The following is a 21,983-nucleotide window of genomic DNA, read 5'->3' as shown; positions in this document are numbered from 1 at the left end:
AAGAGTCCACACAGCTGAGCACACATATACACATGCAAGGTCTTAGTGGATACATAATTGCAAAGTTAGGTCAATTCAAAGTGAACTACCCTTGGTTTCGGTGGCAATGGAACTTCTGGTTATATTTTACCTAAACAAAAATCTGAACTTGTTAATTTCCAATCACATACCACATGGGAAGTTGGCCTGAGATCAAAATCTTGCTTCAGATAATCCAAGTGGATAATTAACTACAGGTGGGAGCATTATCAACACACTTATTGGGCAAGACACTGTGAGGAAATGTGCTGAACACAGAGAAGTGAAAACTTTGGTTCTGCTCTCAAGCTGGGCTGCTGCCTGTGTACCCCCACAAAAAGACAATGAGCATGCGGCACCTACAGACCAAGACCAGTACCACTGGAGAAGAAATTTTTTAAAGAGAACATGAGAACCCTAGAAGTTTCCATCACCCACCACAGAATCTGGTCAGAATTATATATCCAGCTTTTGTCATGGCTGAGCTTCGAACCAAGAACCAACCTTTCAAACAATGTCAGCCTTATTAGACTGTGGAAGCTCATGCAACTCCTCAATTCTGGGTCCTCAGGGGAGAATGCCATGCGGTGAGGCTGTGAGGATGACAAAAATGCCCCTAACAGGACCCCAGGGGGAACAGGAGCGAAACAAAGTTTGCACTTGGAGCCTGTCTAGCTCTTTCTACCCCGTGTGCTTGTTGCTCTGGTTGTCAGCGTCCTCCTACCCTAAAAGCCTCCAAAGGCAAAGCCCCCAGCACTCCATCGCCAAATGTTCTGGCTCCAAAATTCCCTCTCTCTCTATCTTTAACCCAATCTCTCAGTTTTATATATCAATGCTTTCAGTCTCAGCTAGATATCACAAAAAGATGACCTACCTGCCACTGAACTGTGCTTGCCTGGTGACCTACACCTCTTAGTGTTATTTAAAAGATGTACTTTGATCCTGACGAAACTAATAATGTAATTCTGATCCTTAACAGGCAAGTTCCCAAACACAGCATATCAAAGATGAACATTCTTTCGAATTCCACAACTCATATGCTTTGTAGCCGCCAACAAGTTTTTCTTGACATTAACAACAACTGTTGTTTTCTGTGGGATGCGATTACACAGTCATTTCTAACTGGATGCTGTGGACTTGAAGAAAGCAGACACTCTCACTTGAGAGTCTTAATATTTCTATAACAGAACTATGACTTTCACTGCTGCTGCTCCTGCTGCTAAGTTGCTTCAGTCGTGTCCGACTCTGTGCGACCCCATAGACGGCAGCCCAACAGGCTTCCCTATCCCTGGGATTCTCCAGGCAAGAACACTGGAGTGGGTTGCCATTTCCTTCTCCAATGCATGAAAGTGAAAAGTGAAAGTAAAGTCGCTCAGTCGTGTCCGACTCTTCTCGACCCCATGGACTGCAGCCCACCAGGCTCCTGTGTGGGAGGAGGGCTTTTCCTGGAGTCGGTTGCCATTGCCTTCTCCGGTACCAAGGTCTAACACTGTACTAACACTGCACCAGCCATGTGGCTTCTCTCACTTCACCAGAGAAAAGTCTGTCTGCATCTTACTTTGTGTCCTGGGGTCCCCTGACCATCAGGTATTTTACAGAGACACCAGGAGTTCTACTGGACACTTGGGTGGAACTTTAGTAAGCCAGCCCCCAACACACCCATGTTTGCAGAAATCAAGGACAGAGCCTCAGAGCCATTCTATAAAGTCCATTCAGATCAGATCGGATCAGTCGCTCAGTCGTGTCCGACTCTTTGCGACCCCATGAATTGCAGCACACCAGGCCTCCCTGTCAATCACCAACTCCTGGAGTTCACCCAGACTCACGTCCATCGAGTCAGTGATGCCATCCAGCCATCTCATCCTCTGTCGTCACCTTCTCCTCCGGCCTCCAATCCTTCCCAGCATCAGAATCTTTTCCAATGAGTCATCTCTTCACATGAGGTGGCCAAAGTACTGGAGTTTCAGCTTTAGCATCATTCCTTCCAAAGAAATCCCAGGGCTGATCTCCTTCAGAATGGACTGGTTGGATCTCCTTGCAGTCCAAGGGACTCTCAAGAGTCTTCTCCAACACCACAGTTCAAAAGCATCAATTCTTCGACGCTCAGCCTTCTTCACAGTCCAACTCTCATATCCATACATGACCACTGGAAAAACCATAGCCTTGACTAGACAGACCTTTGTTGGCAAAGTAATGTCTCTGCTTTTGAATATGCTATCTAGGTTGGTCATAACTTTCCTTCCAAGGAGTAAGCGTCTTTTAATTTCATGGCTGCAGTCACCATCTGTAGTGATTTTGGAGCCCAAAAAAATAAAGTCTGACACTGTTTCCCCGTCTATTTCCCATGAAGTGATGGGATCAGATGCCATGATCTCTGTTTTCTGAACGTTGAGCTTTAAGCCAACTTTTTCACTCTCCACTTTCACTTTCATCAAGAGGCTTTTTAGTTCCTCTTCACTTTCTGCCATAAGGGTGGTGTCATCTGCATATCTGAGGTTATTGATATTTCTCCCAGCAATCTTGATTCCAGCTTGTGTTTCTTCCAGTCCAGCGTTTCTCATGATGTACTCTGCATTGAAGTTAAATAAGCAGGGTGACAATATACAGCCGTGATGAACTCCTTTTCCTATTTGGAACCAGTCTGTTGTTCCATGTCCAGTTCTAACTGTTGCTTCCTGACCTGCGTACAAATTTCTCAAGAGGCAGATCAGGTGGTCCGGTATTCCCATCTCTTTCAGAATTTTCCACAGTTTATTGTGATCCACACAGACAAAGGCTTTGACATAGTCAATAAAGCAGAAATAGATGCTTTTCTGGAACTCTCTTGCTTTTTCCATGATCCAGCGGATGTTGGCAATTTGATCTCTGGTTCCTCTGCCTTTTCTAAAACCAGCTTGAACATCAGGAAGTTCACGGTTCACATATTGCTGAAGCCTGGCTTTGAGAATTTTGAGCATTACTTTACTAGCGTGTGAGATGAGTGTAATTGTGCGGTAGTTTGAGCATTCTTGGGCATTGCCTTTCTTTGGAATTGGAATGAAAACTGACCTTTTCCAGTCCTGTGGCCACTGCTGAGTTTTCCAAATTTGCTAGCATATTGAGTGCAGCACTTTCACAGCATCATCTTTCAGGATTTGGAATAGCTCAACTGGAATTTCATCACCTCCACTAGCTTTGTTCGTAGTGATGCTTTCTAAGGCCCACTTGACTTCACATTCCAGCATGCCTGGCTCTAGGTCAGTGATCACAACATCGTGATTATCCGGGTCGTGAAGATCTTTTTTGTACAGTTCTTCTGTGTATTCTTGCCATCTCTTCTTAATATCTTCTGCTTCTATTAGGTCCATACCATTTCTGCCCTTTATCGAGCCCATCTTTGCATGAAATGTTCCTTTGGTATCTCTGATTTTCTTGAAAAGATCCCTAGTCTTTCCCATTCTGTTGTTTTCCAAAGTCCATTAATGCCTATTTTACATTTGTTCATCCAATAATGGAATGGAATGTTGCAGCTTCAGTCTCCAAGCCACCTGCATGGTTTTGGGGGCGAGGGAGGCCAGTGGGAAACACAGTGAGCAAGGCAAGAGAACACATACCCAGACCAATCTCATTTCAGTTTTTTAGGACTGTCTCCATTCTCCTCCTTTCACCGTCCTTCATTTACTGAGCAACTATTCTATGCCTGGAGTAGTAATGCCAAGAACCAGATCTGCCCTCGAAAATTCACAGTCACTGCACCCCCGCCCAGTGTTAAAAGTGACCCTCCTTCCAACACTAGGCAGAACCCAGGCCTCTCAGAAAACACACTGCTCTTCCGAAAGGATAAACACAAGCAATGAAGTTTACATCTAATTGAGGACACTTATTTTGCAGTTCAGTTTTCCAAGCAATGAAGTTTACATCTAATTGAGGACATTTATTTTGCAGTTCACTGTTTTCCAAGCATTCATTTTGATGAAGCTCATCCCAATCAAAAAGCTTATGTTGCCGCTCACGGAGAAAATGAACTATCCATGTTGCAGACTACACAGATGGAGCCAACAATATCCAAGCTGGAAGAGACAGAAAAGACAGACAGACAGCAGACAGGCAGAATACAGGCTCAGTGTCAAGGGCACCTCACTGCATAAATCATTATCCCAAATGTAAAGCCGAAAGGACAAGTCTGGTGACTGTCTGGAATGATAGGTGAGTGTCATTTTCTCAAGACAGTTCATCACTGGGACATAATCCATTCGGGCCAACATTTATATGTCACCAACTAATCACACTGGGGCTTCCCTGGTGGCTCAGAGGTTAAAGCGTCTGCCTGCAATGTGGGAGACCTGGGTTCGATCCCTGGGTCGGGAAGATCCCCTGGAGAAGGAAATGGCAACCCACTCCAGCATTCTTGCCTGGAGAATCCCATGGACGGAGGAGCCTGGTGGGCTACAGTCCACAGGGTTGCAAAGAGTCGGACACGACTGAGCGACTTCACTTCACTTCACTTCAATCACACTCAAAGACCACTTAGAACAACAATGCCATTGTTCCTTGGAGCTTATTAATACACCAAAGCCAAATGAGCTTCCTCCCCTACCCAACCCCCAAGTGACATGTGTATTCTCCTTGGTTCTATTAATAAGCGAGAGAGATTCTTTAAGGCAGTACATACTGCCTGCAAATATTCTGGGATAATAGATAGTAAAAACATGGCTGACATGTGATTTCTAATGTAAATCATAAACATGATACATACAAATTAAATCATAAACATGAAATTTAAGAAATTCAGAAAATTTGGCAATGCCTGAACTAAGTTTACTTTTAACTCAGCTCTCTTTCCCCACATTTTACACAGGAACGGCCCCCAGAGAACTTTATCTTTAAAAAGCTGGTGACTAACCAGTTCTCAGATGTGAGGAGGTTTCAAGGACTGAGAGGGGTGATGATGCAACGCCAGCTGCCTTTCTTAATTCCTTGGCTTTTGTGGAATTATCATTTTATGCCAGAATTTGACTTCTTGTTTTAAGTTTAAAGGACACTATCAAATAAAAATAAGGCTGCTTTGTAAAAATACACAAAGCAGCACTGAGCGACCCTTCCTCAGGCTGTAACACTACTAGCTGAGATATAGACACCCGGATCAGAAATACATAGGTGTTTAAAACCAATCATTTTTGTCGAAGGAGTGAAATTAGGTCAGTGCCCTTAAGAAGCCCCCCTTCAGCTCTATTTTCCACTCTCCAAACAAAGCAAGCTTTTGTGCATTGTGTTAGCCACTGTAAACTGTTTGGACATCCACTGTTAGCCCTCGTCAACTAAGTCAGGCGAAAAAAGAGATAAAACAGGAGATTCTGTCAGTGTATTTCTAGCACATTCAAATTTAAGTGAGCTTTTGCACAGAGCCAGCTCACTCTGCTAAACCAGTGGCTGAAATGAAGTTACTGCTCATGCTTATCTTGGCACTTAGAACATTTGCTTTCCTTACCACGTCAAATTTCTCTGCAAGGAGTCTTCAGAAGCAGTACTATAGATCTAAGCCTAAAATAAAATATGGATCAATAAATCACTTGGCTAGTCTGTTTCTAGCTACTCACCTGAAAGCAACAGGAGTAACGTCCCTAATTAGTCAGGGTCACAGGCAAAATTCTTCGAATGAGAGAGAAGATTCACACACATTCTAAATGAAGAAAAACTCAGTTCTTTCCACATGGGGCATCATTATACAGGGAGGGTTTTGCAAAAACCAAGTCAAGATTTTTAAACGTCTCAAGAGCAACACCTTACAGCTCATATTTTGCAAATAAGAAGTGGGACAGACACTATTGCCAAATGTTTTGATAGACTAGCACGTGCTGTCAGCATGAGACGTGAGGCACAAAACAGGATCAAGATTCAATCTTTTCACTTAGCTTGTCAAAAGACAGAAGTTAGACAGAGGGAGGAAAGGGGGACAGACTCTTCAGGGGATCTTCCCAACCCAGGGATCGAACCCAGGTCTCCTGCACTGCAGACGGATTCTTTATCATCTGAGCCACCAAGGAAGCCCATCAATCTATAAACCAGATTTACATATCACCTTTTACTTTATTAAAAACTAACAAGTCAGGGGGAGGGATAAGTTAGGAGTTTGGGATTAAAACATACTACTACACAGAAAATAGATATCCAATAAGGGCCTACTATATAGCACAGGGATATTACAGTATCTTGTAATAACCTATAATGGAAGAAAATATCTTAAAATGTCTATATATATTTATCTACATGTATAACAGAGTTGCTTTGCTATACATCTGAAACTAACACAACATTGTAAATCAACTGTATTTCAATAAAATTCTTTAAACATTAAAAAAAAAAAAAAAAAAACTAAGAAATCAAAACAACTTCAGAAAGAAAATACTTGGACTTTCCTGGTGGTTCAGTGGTTGGTTAAGAATCCGCCTGCCAATGTACAGGACACAGGTGTGACCCCTGGTCCAACAAGACTCCACAAGGGCAACCAAGCCCACAGGCCACAACCCCTGAGCCTGCACACCACACCTAGAGGGAGCCCACGGGCAGCAGCCAAGATCCAGCGCAGCCAAAAATAAATACATAATTTTTTTTTTTAAAAAAAGGAAATATTCATTAAGTTTCACAAAGTTATACATCAAAGAGCAGCTCTTAGAACCAAGTCACTTCACAGCCTGTATTAATTTATAGGCCTGCAAATTAAAACTCCTCAAGCTTACTCATACTGAAAAGTATCAACCATCACAGAGCAGTTGAGAAACAGAGGCCCTTCAGAGACAATACTTTGGGACGACTGAACAGTGGCATCCACACTCCAGCAGGTGATTATAAAGTCTGATTAAAGTACTGATTCTGAACACAGAGTACAGGAAACAGTCCCGTGACTACTGCGGCATCATGTTCTTCGGTAACAGTGATAATACAAGCAGATTGTAACCACTGCAGTGAAATGGCCATTGCAACCCTGGGAGGCATCCATGCCATTTCTTGTTTGCTGGTACTCAGCTTCCCCTAGTCCCAGAGACCAGAAGGCCCAATATCTTCGCCCAAAGGGTACCAATGAGGTGCAAGTATTTACTTAAGATTTAAAGAATGAAGGAAAACAGATGCCATTAGTTTTCCTTCTTCTTTTCCTGTAGCAGCAGTCATAGGCAGAAACTGACCTCCCAGAGCCGCCTCCAAGCTCCCTATCGTTTCAGCCTCCTCTTGGCTACAGAGGCTGATAAAATCAAAGAGGTCCTGGCTCGGGGCAGAAGCAGCTTTCTAACTTTCTAGGAGGCAAATCAGAGACCTAGTGATGGGCCCTAGGTTTTCATCCCTCCAGCCATTTGTTCTGTAGGCATCTAATTCCCTCCATTAAATCCCTTTCCCCTTGAAAGGTCTAGAATAATGTCTGTCTTCTTCACTGAGCCCTGACCCAGAGGTATACGATGCCCATTTCACAGCTGAGCAAAGTAAACTGCCTAAGGCCATGCAAGTTTCAGGACAAAAAGAACTCACACCCAGGTATGCCTGATTTCAGCAGTCACAGAATGAAAGTTAAGCATGTCTCCAGCCCATGACCCAGCAATTCTACTCCTAGGAATTTACACAAGAGAAATGGGTGCATAAGCCAACAGAACAAAGTATTAGGTGACTTTCATAGCAGTTTTACCCATAATAGAAACAAAACAAAAACCTGACAACAACCCAAATATCCATCAACAAAAGAATGAATAAACAAACTGGGAAATTCATATAAGTGAAGTATATATTATTGAGCAAAAAAAAAAAAAAACAAAAAAAAAACTACTGAATCACATAACCACACAAAGGTTACGCTGAGGAAAGAAACCAGATACCAAATGCTGATTTCATTTATACAGATCCTATCAAAGTGAAGCAAAGCTATACGATGGTAAGAGATGTCAGAAGAGAGGTTCCCTTGTCGGCGGGGTGGTAACGGTCAAAGAAGTGGCAAGAAAGAAGAACCTTCTAGAGTGATGGAAAGTTCTACTTTTTGATCCAGGTGGCAATCACACAATGCATACATTCATGTAAAAGTTCAGCCAGCTCTGCAACTGGATAGCGATGGTGGCTGCACAAGCAGATGCCACTGAATTTACACTTAGAATGGTTAAAAAGGTGGGTCTTACTGTGTTTTACTACAATTAAAAAAAAAAAGTATCAAGCTCCCCACTTCTGTGTTTTACTATATATGCTATACTTCAATTTTTAAAAATACATGAAAATAATAATATAGAAAAAACTTCACTGTGAGTAAGCAAGCTTTTGAGACCACCGTTCCCACAGGAAAATTTTCCTCAATTTCAGGCAAATATTTTTCACCTCACTTCTTTGGTAAATTCAGTCTACCTTTCCTGTCTCTTCCCAACTCTTGAGTAAAGACATCTGCACACTATACTTAAGAACTATAAGCCGATCAAGTATTGCTGCTTCTACTGCTGCTGCTAAGTTGCTTCAGTCGTGTCCGACTCTGTGTGACCCCCATAGACGGCAGCCCATCAGGTTCCTCTGTCCCTGAGATTCTCCAGGCAAGAACACTGGAGTGGGTTGCCATTTCCTTCTGCAATGCACGCATGCATGCTAAGTTGCTTCAGTCATGTCTGACTCTGTGCGACCACCAGGCTCCTCTATCCACAAGACTCTCTAGTCAAGAATACTGGAGTGGGTTGCCATTTCCTTCTCGGCCTCTGATTAAAATCTGAAAAAACGCCGATGTTCAAAGTGAACTCATTACCTCTTGATTTCAATGTATTGCCACTTGCCTGTTTTTAGACTCTTCACAATAACACCAGAAGGAAAAGCACAAATGCTTCCAGTTGCATTTCTGGAAAATTTCAATGGATGTCTGAGATGCCACAAATCTCTCTCCCCTCTTAAAACTCACCCAGACACTAAACAGACTCGACCAAGGCAGGCGAAGTGCTCTCCCTGAAGTTAGGCAGAAAAAATCCCATGTGCCTGAGGCATCTATGAAATGTGGCTGCCGGAGAGTGACTTCATGTCAGTCAGTAACAGTGAAAGAGGTCTTGCAGCAGTCACCAGGAGGCCGTCTCCAGTACACCGGTGAAGAACAAATCAGGAAGGGCTCCTAGTGACAGGCCTGCCTTACCTTCTGTGCCCATGCTACAGGCATCGTGGCTCCTGGGAGAAGATTCCATAGGGAAGGGAGGGGGTACTGGAGGCTCCCAGGATGCAGCTTTCAATAGGAAGGGTGGAGGGGAAAAGGAAGAGGAAGGAAAAAGAACTCTCAAGAAGCTCTGTGAGATGGTTGCAGCTGCTGACTTGGGGCTGCAGAGTGAGGAAGAGAATTCAGTACCTACTGAGCTGGTACATTATTTAAGCTACAACTGAATAATAGATCTTTCCATCACTTCATGAGCTAAACAAGACAGCCACTCTTAAAACACTGCTTTGCAGACAGACTGCACTGAATTTCATCTTCAAAGAGAAAACAAAGAGAAAGAAAACACACACAATTTGTCTAAGGAGTATAAAAGCGCTTCAAGGTGACAAGAACCAACAGAAATTTAGAATGTTCTCTAGGCTTTACACTGGATACTGAGAATCTTAAGCACAGTAAGAGACTTCAGAGATGATCAAGTATAGTTATCCCCAGAAAGTAACTGAGAATTATTAACAGAATTACATGCCTTAGATAAAGTCGCCAAGCTAATTCTTAGTACAGCTTATACACCATCGAAGAAAGGATCTGTATATTAATAAAAATTCTACATTATTTTTTTCTTATGGACAAACTATCATCCACTCACTCTATCAATGTCAGGAATCTAGGAACCCACTTTTCTAAGTTCTCAATGAGTCTTTCCTTCTTACTACTTTATGCAATAAGGCTTCCCCAAATCAAGTCAGTAAAATGTGGTCAGTACTTCAGCGAATGTGCTTGGTGACCTGTCAGTGTCTGGGATGACGCAGACCAGGGAGGGGCTCATGGCTGACAGGAAATGACTGGCATAAGGCAGATGTGATAAGGGCTCAAATAAACACTGGCGTGTGCACACTAACCAATCACAGGCCAGGAGGTAACTGATTCAGCCTGAGGGAAGAAGGACAAGGGAGCAACTAAAAATGAGCTCACCAGGAAGTTTCTTCTGAACTATTCTTTTCGAAAGCAGAAATGGCTAGTTTGGCTAATACTTATTTCTTCAAAGAACTTCATTCTGCTTTGCTAGATATATTTGGAGACAGTCGTCCGAGGATGGAGAATGGGCTGGTAGCCCCTGATGGGTACATCACCCCTCCTCCCCATTGCTGAGCCCAGCACACACAACCTCTCAGATGCCCGCTGCAAAAGGAGGCAGAGAAGAAACCCCACAACCTAGGATGTCTCTCAGTGAATGGAAACAAACAGCCACACACGGAACATTATTTTATCAGAACAACAAAGGTTCACGAAGCTACAAGTCCTAGAAGAGAAGTTCACTAAATCCTATTGATGACTAGAATGCATTATTTCCCCAGTTCACCTTCAACTAAGTGACAAAACCTAGAGTATCTGCAGTATTCTCTCATCTCTAACAAAGCTTTTTCTAACATATACAATGGCAAAGATACAACTGGATTCTGGGACTCTCCCGGTGGTCCACTGGTTAGGACACGGCACTTTCACTGTAAGGGACCCAGGTTCGATCCCTGGTAGGGGAACTAAGACCCTGTATGCCCCGTGGCCAAAAAAACAAAACCTACAACTGGATTCTAATCGTTACCTATTAATTACAGCCTGATAACTGTTAGTGAAAGTCACTCAGTCGTGTCCAACGCTTTAACGACCAGCAAGACTATCCCAATAATTTTCTTCCACAGTGTATTACATATGTTCCTTCTAAATGCCTCTGACTTCTAACTATATTGTCACTAACTATAAAAACATAACTATATATTTAGTCCTGTGTTTATATAGGGTGTCAGATGAAGCATTCTACAATTAAAGTTTCCAAAGACGACATCATTTTTCTCTTGTGAACATAATGCATATATTTCATATGGCTGAGTAAAGTCTATGACACAAATAATAATTACTGCATTGATTAACTCTGAAATCCGTGTTTACATATGCGTATGGGTAAAATTCAGTAAACATTTGTACTCAAGGATGTGACATGAGGTTTTTGCCATGATTAATAGTATAATTTGAAATCCTGGTGTCAGAAGAGCTTCCTGTAATACCCAACAAATATTTTATTTTCAAAAGATCTATCAATAGTCTTTTACCACTACTATCAATACCCCCAAACTCTCCCCACCCTCCTCCCCCACACACACAAGATGATGGGGGAACAGAAATATAAGTAGAAACTATAATCTATAATCTAATCAGGCAAAATATTTAGCCTGAAAGCTAAAATAAACACTCATTATCATCAAAATTTATACTGCTATGGTTTGCAACACATCATGATGTGTAAGTGACAGAGAAGCTGCATGGTTTTTAAGATTAAAGACCTGATTTAACTTTAACCATCTGGCAGAGGCACTAAACAAATATCTGTACTGACTTTATATGACTAAAGAACAAGTTACTAATTGAAGGCCTAGGATTTCTCATGAAAACTGTGCACACCCACAGAATTAGGGATTCTGGTGACTGAAACAAAGTGTTTTCTGTCGTGGTTTTATTCACCAACCATGAAGAACCTCAATTGCTCTTTTCTCCAGGTCATAGCAGGGTGCTTTTTCCCTATCTCAAGACTTACAATTCCTATGACAATCCTTGTTAAAGTATAGTTTACAGACCATAGGCTTCCCTGGTGGCTGAGACGGTAAGTGTCTGCCTGCAGTGTGGGAGACCTGGCTTCGATCCCTGGGTTGGGAAGATCCCTGGAGAAGGGAATGGCTACCCACTCCAGTACTCTTGCCTGGAAAATTCCATGGACTGAGAGGCTCCTCAAGCCTGGTAGGCTACAGTCCATGGGGTAGCAAAAAGTCGGACACGACTGAGCGACTTCACTTTTATGAGCTTCATTTTTAATGAGTTAGATGCATTGCATGGGAGGCTGCTTGGGTCTCTCTACTCTTAAGCACTGATGAATGGTGACTAAGATGCATTTGGTAACAGAGGTATGTCCTCCAGGAGTGCCAAAGCTCTTCCCCTCTTTTCATGCTGCTGCTGCTGCTGCTGCTAAGTCGCTTCAGTCGTGTCCAACTCTGTGCGACCCCAGAGACGGCAGCCCACCAGGCTCCCCCGTCCCTGGGATTCTCCAGGCAAGAACACTGGAGTACACTATCCTACTGCAAATGTCATACCAACAGACCTTAAAACTGCAGAATGGCTCATGGGAAGCAGAGAAAGGAATGAAACTTACGGAAGACATTAAATAGCTTCACAAATACACTGTCTGGGTAGCCAATGGCACGATACACACATTAAGACATAAAGCCCATCAAGTTCAACTTTCCTGTCTTTTCTGGGCCATGCTGTGGTGACTTTCCTGAAGGTGTGGTTGAGGTATACCTAGCTCTCCATACCTAAATGTCACACTCACAATTTAAGAGTATTTTCCAAATCTCAGATTTCAAGGGCTCTCTTCACAATTTTTTATCTTATTCTCACTCTACTCATCCTGATAATTTACTATTTTTCTTAAATCAAACTCACTGTTTTACTTAATACTTATTTTTGCCCCATTCTAAGCAAACTATCCATGAAATAAATGAGTTTACAGACTGGCTTTTCGTTTTTTATTTATACAAGAGAAATGCACGGTAATTAAAGAATGGGCAATGTCCCTCCCTGTACAGTCTGTCTGTACAACACACTTGGGGAAAAAACACTGTTTCAGATCAGATCAGTCGCTCAGTTGTGTCCGACTCTTTGCGACCCCATGAATCGCAGCACACCAGGCCTCCCTGTCCATCACCAACTCCCGGAGTTCACTCAGACTCATGTCCATCGAGTCAGTGATGCCATCCAGCCATCTCATCCTCTGTCTTCCCCTTCTCCTCTTGCCCCCAATCCCTCCCAGCATCAGAGTCTTTTCCAATGAGTCAACTCTTCGCATGAGGTGGCCAAAGTACTAGAGTTTCAGCTTTAGCATCATTCCTTCCAAAGAAATCCCAGGGCTGATCTCCTTTAGAATGGACTGGTTAGGAGATAGCAAAAAAGACAAGAGAAAATGCATAACAAACTTAATAGATGGTTTTCCAATGACAGTCCTGCATCGCCCTTTTGAGCTCACAGGTTATTGAAGCTGATGTGGCTTTGGATGAAAGAGACTCTGCTGCTGCTGCTGCTAAGTCGCTTCAGTCGTGTCCGACTCTATGCGACCCCATAGACAGCAGCCCACCAGGCTCCGCTGTCCCTGGGATTCTCCAGGCAAGAACACTGGAGTGGGTTGCCATTGCCTTCTCCAATGCAGGAAAGTGAAAAGTGAAAGTGAAGTCGCTCAGTCGTGTCCGACTCTTAGCGACCCCATGGACTGCAGCCCACCAGGCTCCTCCGTCCATGGGATTTTCCAGGCAAGAGTACTGGAGTGGCGTGCCATTGCCTTCTCCGGAAAGAGATTCTAGTCCCCTTAAAAAGCCAGTATGAAACAGTCACCGTTAGGCCCACGCAGGCCTGCCTGGGTTCTAACAGTCAGAGGCCACATTCTAGGAAGGGCATTTCCTAAAGAAGCTGCGAAAGTAGACGCTGGTACTTTCCACCTCAGAACTCTCTTCCTCGTACGGTGACACGGGCAGCATACAGCTCCTTTCCTAGGTAGCCTTCAAACCTGGAACTAGCTATTGCCAATAGCAGATAGTGGGACTGAGTGCCTGATAACCTTTTTCCATTGCTGTTATATGACTTTTGCAAAATTTTTAATGGAGGTACCATATCAGACCCTCATAAATTTGCTAGCTAAAGGAGCTTCTACTCATAAGGGCAATCATAAAAGTTCCTGTGGGGATGAAGTAGGTTCTAAATTGCTTTAGGGAACATTTCTTTTCTTTCTGAACCTTAAAAAGAGCCCGTGTAGGACTTCCCTGGTGGTCCAGTGGTTAAGAATCCACCTGTCACTGCAGGGGACAGGGGTTAGATCCCTGGTCTGGGAAGATTCCACATGCTGTGGAGCAACTAAACCTACGAGCCCCAACTACTGAGCCCATGTGCTGCAACTACTGAAGTCTGTGCACCGACAGCCCGTGCTTCTCAACAAGAGAAGCCACCACAGTGAGGAACCCCTGCACCACAATGAGAGCACCGCCCCCGCTCACTAAAACCAGAGAAAGCCCATGCTCAGCAATGAAGATCCAGTGCAGCCAAAAAATAAAAAATAATTTTTTTTTTTTTAAAGGTCCATGTAAAACAAGTTTTTAACCCACAAAACAGGTGTTGAATCTGACCCCTGAGTCTGTTTCTGATCCTGACCCTTGGATTTAGGATGAAGAAATGAACTCAGTAGATAATCATTAGATAATCATCTTAGATAATCATTCTACCATGCCCACTTAATTTTCAATGAAAATTCTTCTCAACCCCAAGGCTGGCTGGTCCAAGGCCATTCTGGCCCAGCACTTGCCCTGTGATTACTGCCTCAAGTCTGATCAACAAGGCATTTTATAGGGTATCAGCTCTCAACCTAGATAAGCTAATCTATAGCCACAGCTCCTCAATGGGATTTGTTTTAGGGATTAGGCAAGGAATTCCCTGATGGCTCATATTTTTGGTAGAGGTATGTGGAAAGTTTCAGCGTGATTACTAACCCTTCCTAACTCTTCACCCCACCCGCCCTTCCCACACACATCAAGCTACTCTCACACCAAATCTGCATGACTGACTTTTTCACCTATAGAATATATGACAGCATACAAGACTCAAGCGGCCCCGCCTAGTTTCAAGGACTTTTCTGTCTCCTAAGAAGAACTTCTTCAGAAAAGAAAAACTTGCTAAAGTCACTAGGGATTTTATCATCTCCCTCAAATTCCCAGGCACTTCTCCCACGGAAGAGAAATGTCTGGCTGTGACCTTTTGTCAATATACAAAGAAATAGACTAAAAGTTAAACAAATGGAAGCAGAAATCCTTGCAAATGGAACTCCCCAGCAAGTGGTGCTAAAAAATTTAGGATCTTAAGCATATGAGTGCCCCCCAAATAGTTATATTCCCTATGTAGGGGGTGTGGGATAGAGTGTTTACTAGGAAACTGGCTCACTCCTTTGCAGGAAAAGTCAAGTCATTAATACATGAGGGATTTCTGTGGCCTTTTCTTAAAGTTCTCTTACTGGCATTCAAGGTCTTTCAAGAGTGTGAGCATCTCTTGTTCTTTCCCCCAGCAACTGCCCTGATACCTACCTGGCATCTCCTATTTGTGCTTCTAGGTCCCACTTCGGAGAAGGCAATGGCACCCCATGCCAGTACTCTTGCCTCCCATGGGCGGAGGAGCCTGGTAGGCCGCAGTCCATGGGGTCACTAAGAGTCGGACACGACTGAAGCGACTTAGCAGCAGCAGCAGGTCCCACTTGCCTTAGTAACCCAGGACCCTGCACTTAAGAGTTCTCAGCACCTGTTTTGGTTCATATTACAGTCAGCCCTCCATATCCTGAGGATTCAACCCATCATGGATCAAAAATGTATGGGCGCAGGGGAGAAATCCCAGAAAGTTCCAGAAAGCAAAACTTGAATTTGCCACACCAAGAACTATTTACACATCATTTACATTGTAATTACAACTATTTACAAAATATTTACATTGAATACAGTATTGTAAGTAGCCTGTGCTTGCATGCTCAGTCACTTCAGTCTTGTGGAACTATTTGCAGCCCTGTGAACCCTATGGAACATAGCTGCTAGGCTCCTCTGTCCATGGGGTTCTCCAGGCAAAAATACTGAAGGGGGTTGCCATGCCCCTCCTCTAGGGGATCTTAACCTAGAGATGATTTAAAGTGTACAGGAGGATGCCTTGAGGTTACAGGAAAATACTATGTATGCCATTTTATATTAAGGACTTTGAGCATCTTTGGATTTTGGTATCCTACGGAGGTCCCAGAACCCTTCTTCCCCTTCCCATGATACTGAGGAATGACTGTACAAGCTACTGTTTATTTAGCACCCACGAGCCAGGCACCCTGGCACATTTCATTCAGTCCTCACTCAACCCAGTGAGGAGTGTTATTAGCCCCATCTTCTAGACTGACTTATGCTGTGAGGAATCTGTTCAAATGGCAAACTTTCTTTCCCAAAAGAATCCCTGAAGGGAGTGTGCAAATGACAATCCCACACTTTGTTCCATTTCTGTACTGCAGAGTGTATATCTGTATTTCACACTCCCTCCTTCAGCCAGGGTATCCCAGCAGAGAGAGTCTACACAATCTAAAAATACACCTAAAATTTTCAGCTCGCATAGCAGACTCTTAAAAGACAGAAATTGAGTCTTGCTTATCTCATGCACTCACCTCTTCACAATGGACCGGCACAAGCAGGTGCTCATTATGTTATTAGCTTCGTGGTCCTGAAAAAGTTGCAGCAGCGAATCGGGGCAGGGGAAATCTCTGACAGCAGCTCAGAAAAAGCGCAAGAAAAACCTCAAAAGCCACCACCACCTTAGTAAGGCACCCTCACCCCTCGCTTCTTTCACCTCCCCAAAGAGGGAAAACGACAGCATCCTGTTCATCTCTCTAATTGGACTACATCAGAGTCTTAAAGATTTGCATTCTTCCCCAACAAGACAGGGTGACAGAGGCATCCCCACACTGAAGTGAAGCCAGTCATGAAAATTTATTGAATAACCAAATTTCATTCTCTAAGGCAGGATATCACATGGCACTCTGCTACAAATGCAATCATGACCACTAACTCCTCACTTAAAAAGAAAACAGTCTGATTCCAAGGTCTGTGTGTAGACTGTCTCGCCCAGGAATAATCCAGACACAAGTGGACCTGTTCTCCCAGAGTGTCAGCACAGCTGGCCCAGACCACCTAAAGATCTGAGGACAAGGGCCTCTTGCCTTCTCTGCTGGGATTCCCCCAACTGAGGAAGGGAGGGCAGTTTCTATGACAGGATGAGGGCAGTTTCTATGAGGGCAGTTTCCACTGGGAACTGCAGGGAAACCACAACCATTACTCAGGCTAGACAGCTGCCAAGGCGGCAGCGCTGCCTAAGAACTGAAGCTAAAACAGAGGTGGGAGGCTGTATTCCTTTCCATTACTAAGCCCTAGAGTATTCACTCCCAAGTTCATCCACATTTCAAGAATGTTAAAACCCTGTAGTCAAAACCCTGATTATTTATAATTTAAAATAAACTACTGTGTAAAGCAGAGACTTCACAAATGAAGACAGAAAAGGAACTGGTGACAGGTAAGATAATACCAGAGTACAAAGCATTCATCACTCTCTTTTCGTGGCGTCCTCCCAAACCCCATCTCCATTTCCTACAGCAAACAACTTTTACTTCTACTGCAGATGTAACTGATTAAAAGGGAAAATGAGGATTCTGGTCCAAAGAGTTGTCATTGTGTCTCACGCACACACGCCTGTTATTTTGCATCAACCAGAGAGTGAGGTTTGGAACAGAGAAGGAAAACATAGGCACAGGGGAGGCGACACAGCTGGCACAGCGAGACGCCCCCGAAGTAGTAGAGATCCAAGACAGAGTTCAAGACATTTTTTCCCTACTCGCGACTTAACCCGAAATCCAAGTGACTTTGGAGAACAGAGAGAAGGATCCAGGAGCCTGGGAGGCCACGAGCCACCACTCCCGTCCGGTGAAACCTACCCGCTGCCCTCAACCCCACCTCCGCACGGGAGAATCCCAGTCACCCATGGCGCATCCGGGAAGCCCACCACGCGCTCCCAGGCTCTCTCCTCGGGACCCTTCTCCGAACCAAGCGGAACGCAAGAGGGAACTTACAGGGAGCCAACCTGACATTTCCCGCCGAGATGGAAACCCGCGATCTCCTCGCACCGGCATCTTCGAGCGCCGGTCCCGCGTGGGCACGCCTGTCCTGGGCCCCGCTCCTCCTCGTTGTCCAGGCTGCAAGTCAGTTCCCAGCCCCGCAGCCGGGTTTTAGCCCGGTTTTAGTCCGCGGGGACCCACCCCTTTGTCCCTCCCTCCAAGGCGGCGGCGGAGGCGGCAACGGCCCGCCCCCTACCCAACGCAGCGCCTCAGCGCCCGCCGCCTGGCCGCGGAAACTCTCAAATGGGCCGCTACCACCCCTGCACGGCCGGGGGGAGGGCTTGCCTTGCCGGTGCCGTGCCCCCGGAGTCCCCGCGGAGCCCCGTGCGCGACTCTCGGCCGAGGACGGAAGAGGGGGGGGGCAGCAGGGAAACCCCGAGGACAGAGCGTCCCGCCGCCCCCACGCCCAACCCCCCTCCGGCGGACCCGATGGTTCGCTCCGCGGCGCGCACTGGGGGCAGCAGGTCCGGCTCCGGGCGCGCGCCGGGGAAGCGCTGCAAGTTCGCTTGTAGCAGTGAGTTCGGGGTGGTCTCATTGTCCGCGGGGAAAGAATCTGCCTGCAAGGCGGAAGACAGGTTCGGATCCCTGGGTCGGGAGGATTCCCCTGGAGAAGGGAATGGCAACCCACCCGAGTATTCTTGCCCGGAGAACCCCCAGTGGACAAAGGAGCCTGGAGGGTCCATGGGGTCGCAAAGAGCTAGACGCTACTGAGCGACTGACACTTTCACTTTCTTTCTGCCCCCAAGGTCGCGTGCGCATCTTGTACGAACACTTTTTGGAGAGGTTTGCAGAGCCTTCTTCCCAATTCTCTTCCAAAAGAAAGAACCGGGGAAACTCCAAAGTTTCTTTTTGTCCTGCCTAGAGACCAGACCGGCCAGCCAACACACACACATAACCCAGGACTGTACCCCAACTTTCTCGGCTCAACAATTGATACCCTGAATTCGGAGAGTGTGAGATGTTCGTGATAATAAAACAAGACTTTTGAGGAAAATATACTCCAAGTTCTCTCTTTGGCACATTCCCAACAACTCCAATAGGGATTAAAACTGCTTTTTTTTTTTAAGTGAAAGTCGCTCAGTCGTGTCCGACTCTTTGCGAACCCATGGACTATAGCAGTTCTTGGAATTCTCCAGGCCAGAATACTGGAGTGGGTAGCCTTTCCCTTCTCCAGGGGATCTTTCCAACCCAGGGATCGAACCCAGGTCTCCCGCATTGCAGGGATTCTTTACCAGCTGAACCAAAAGGGAAGGGAAGCCCCAAAGTAGGTCACAAATGCTTATCAGGAAGAATTCATCAAATTCAACTCAGTACATTTATTCATTGTAGAGTCCTCTGCTGTGTGTTAGTCACTCAGTCGTGTCCAACTGTTTGCGACCCCATGGACTGTAGCCCAACAGGTTTCTCTGTCAACCGGATTTTTCAGGCAAGAATATTGGGGATCTTCCCCACCCAGGGATGGAACCCAGGTCTCCTGCATTGCAGGTGGATTCTTTACTGTCTGAGCCATCAGAGAAGTCTCAGTTCAGTTCAGTCGCTCAGTCGTGTCCGACTCTTTGTGAGAAGAGAAGTCTATGTATATATAATTGTGCACAATAAATAAGTTTCCTTATTTTAAAGGCATGTAAGTTATTTGGAGAATCAAAACAGGTACACTGAATATAAATATACCTTTGGGTTTGAAATCTTAAGGAAACCACATTGTGAGAGAGAAGAGTTCAGCCCATCCTGCTCTTAGGTTGAATAGTGCATAGTTCACCTAGGCCCAGCAGAAGGTAGATAGAGGAGAGCATGGCAACCCACTCCAGTATTCTTGCCTGGAGAATCCCCATGGACAGAGGTGTATGGTGGGCTACAGTCCATGCAGTTGCAAAGAGCTGAACTTGAGTAAGGGACTAAAGCACAGCACCTCAGAAGGTAGAAGGGTTGATGGACCCACTGAGGAGATGCAGATGGCAGGCTCTCTCCCTGAAAAGTTGCTTCATTTCCTGCCTAATGAAAACAAGTTTGGCAACTTATGTGGAAAAACAAGTCGAGCAGATGCCTCTGAAAGTGTTCGCTTCTGGCCTCCTTTGGAATGGCAAAGTGCCTGCCTCTGAATAAAAAGCACTGTGAGTAACATTTCCCAGTTTTAAGTCTCCAGAATTAGATGCTTTGGTTGTATTCCTGAGGTAAGGTGTTACTCTCCTGATGAAAGCACCATTAAAAAAAAAAAGTTTCCCAAATTAGGCAGTGCTAATAATAACAGTGACACCATGTGTGAACTGGTCACACCTTAGTGATGTGAGCTTATACCACTAGCTTTTAAAAAGAAAGGCGCCCAGAATGTAGCAATTATATCTGCTGAATGATTTTCCTTTTTCTCTCTAGAGTTGCAGTGTCCAACATGATAACCACTTGTCACATGTGAGTACTGGATACATTTACATTTAAATTAAAACTAAAAGAAACTAAAAGTCCAGTTTCTTAGTCATGTTAGTCATATCTCCAGTGCTCAGTCAGTACCCACACACTTGTGATTTCCATATTGAATAGTGTAGATATAGGATGTCCGTCGCTGCACAAAGTTCTATTGCATTGTGGCTATTCATTAGTTGCTAAGGCGTGTCCAACTGTTTTCAACTCCATGGACTGTAGCCCGCCAGGCTCCTCTGTCCCTGGGATTTCCCAGGCAAGAATACTGGAGTGGGTGGCAATTTCCCTGTCCATGGGATCTTCCGGATCCAGGGATCAAACCCAAGTCTGCTGATTGGGCAGGTAGATTCTTTATCACTGAACCACCAGGGAAGCCCTTCTAATACATTACAGTACTCCAAATGATGACATACTTTTATAGTAGAAATACCAACATTCTGACACAATACATAGTTCTGACTCATGTTGAAAAAAGTCTTTCAATTGATACAGTACCATTGCTGGTGGCAGTATAAATCTATACAACTCTTTGGAAAAGCAAGTTATACTAGTATATAGTTCTCACAAGTGGGCTTGCACATGTGAACCCCATTCCTAGAATTGTGTTTCTCCAAAGAACTTCTATCCAACAAATAATTACTAAACACTTTTTTAAAGTCAGAACCCCCTGATACAAGACTTAGTTAGGCTCTGGCCTCAGAGTTCAGCCTACTACAGTAGACAATTAATAAATTATAAGAAACCATTTAAGATTCCTGGCAGCTCAGAGTAGTCTAGGGTCTTTCTGGAGGGGTTCCTCACCCAGATAGGGGTATGGGGTTTAGCGAAGTCTTTCCAGAGATGAGATAGCAGCTTACACATTCTAAAGGACAGGGAGGAATGACTTTGTGAGACAAAAAGAGGAGAAAGCTTTCCAGGTGAAGACAACAAATAACAAGTGGAGAAAAAAGGAAGTGATCACAGGCTTGCCACTGACGTAGCAGGAGGTAAGGCTGTTCAGGCAAACAAGGTTTGTGTTCTACTGTGACACTGCAGAAGTGGGATTAGACTGGCCTTTTGTGAAGATCACTCTGTCAGCTTCTTGGAAAATGGATGAGTTGGATGGGGGGTTGCAGGGAGGGGCATCAGTAAGAATGACAAGGCCAACAACAACCAAAAAAAGGATTTTTGTGGGAATGCAGGTGAGAGATGATGTGACTATGAAGTTACACAAAATAAGCCAGTTCAAGGGATGAAGGAAGTGGCATCAGCAGACTGGGTGACTGCCTGATCAGATATGAGGTAAGGAAGAGGGAAGTGAGTCTAAGGTGACTCTTAGGTTTCTGGCTTAACTAAGTAGATGACAGTGTCTTTTGCCAAAAGAGGAAACAAAGGAATGGGAACAGATCTTGGGAGGGGCTTGAGGAAGGATGGTGAATTTACTTAAGGACTGATTTGAGTTTTGAGGGTCATGGGTCCTCCAGGTGGAGAGATGGTCAAGTGTCTACTACGTGCCAGGCTTAACGAGATCTTAGGTAGAGAGGTTTGTGGTAGACGAAGAGATTTGGAAATTGCCAGTGTATCAAGAAAGCTGATGTCATGGGAGGTAATGAGAGTATTCAGAGACATGACAAAAACTGAGGCAGGAAAAGAATAAGGGTATGCCAATACTTAGGGAAG

The 21,983-nt window shown here is 44.6% G+C and overlaps 1 protein-coding gene across 7 annotated transcripts in view; it reads right to left on the bottom strand.

Moving 5' to 3' along the window:
• TJP2 (tight junction protein 2) overlaps nt 1–21,983 on the bottom strand; it is a 128,872-nt gene that overhangs the window by 62,272 nt on the left and 44,617 nt on the right. The window contains exon 1 of one of the 7 annotated variants that reach the window (XM_044939939.2): nt 17,865–18,062. The exons of 4 other annotated variants lie outside the window; for them this stretch is intronic. In XM_044939939.2, coding sequence (XP_044795874.2) covers nt 17,865–17,924 — 60 coding nt within the window. In that variant the 5' untranslated portion in view covers nt 17,925–18,062. Of the gene's footprint in view, nt 1–17,864; nt 18,063–21,983 lie in introns of those variants that run through there. 2 more of the 7 variants (XM_044939937.2, XM_044939933.2) reach the window with 2 other exon arrangements.

Source organism: Bubalus bubalis, chromosome 3, assembly GCF_019923935.1.
Source record: "Bubalus bubalis isolate 160015118507 breed Murrah chromosome 3, NDDB_SH_1, whole genome shotgun sequence".
Classification (NCBI taxonomy): domain Eukaryota; kingdom Metazoa; phylum Chordata; class Mammalia; order Artiodactyla; family Bovidae; genus Bubalus; species Bubalus bubalis.
Note: the sequence above shows the minus strand (reverse complement) of the source record. Positions and strands in the feature narration are given on the sequence as shown.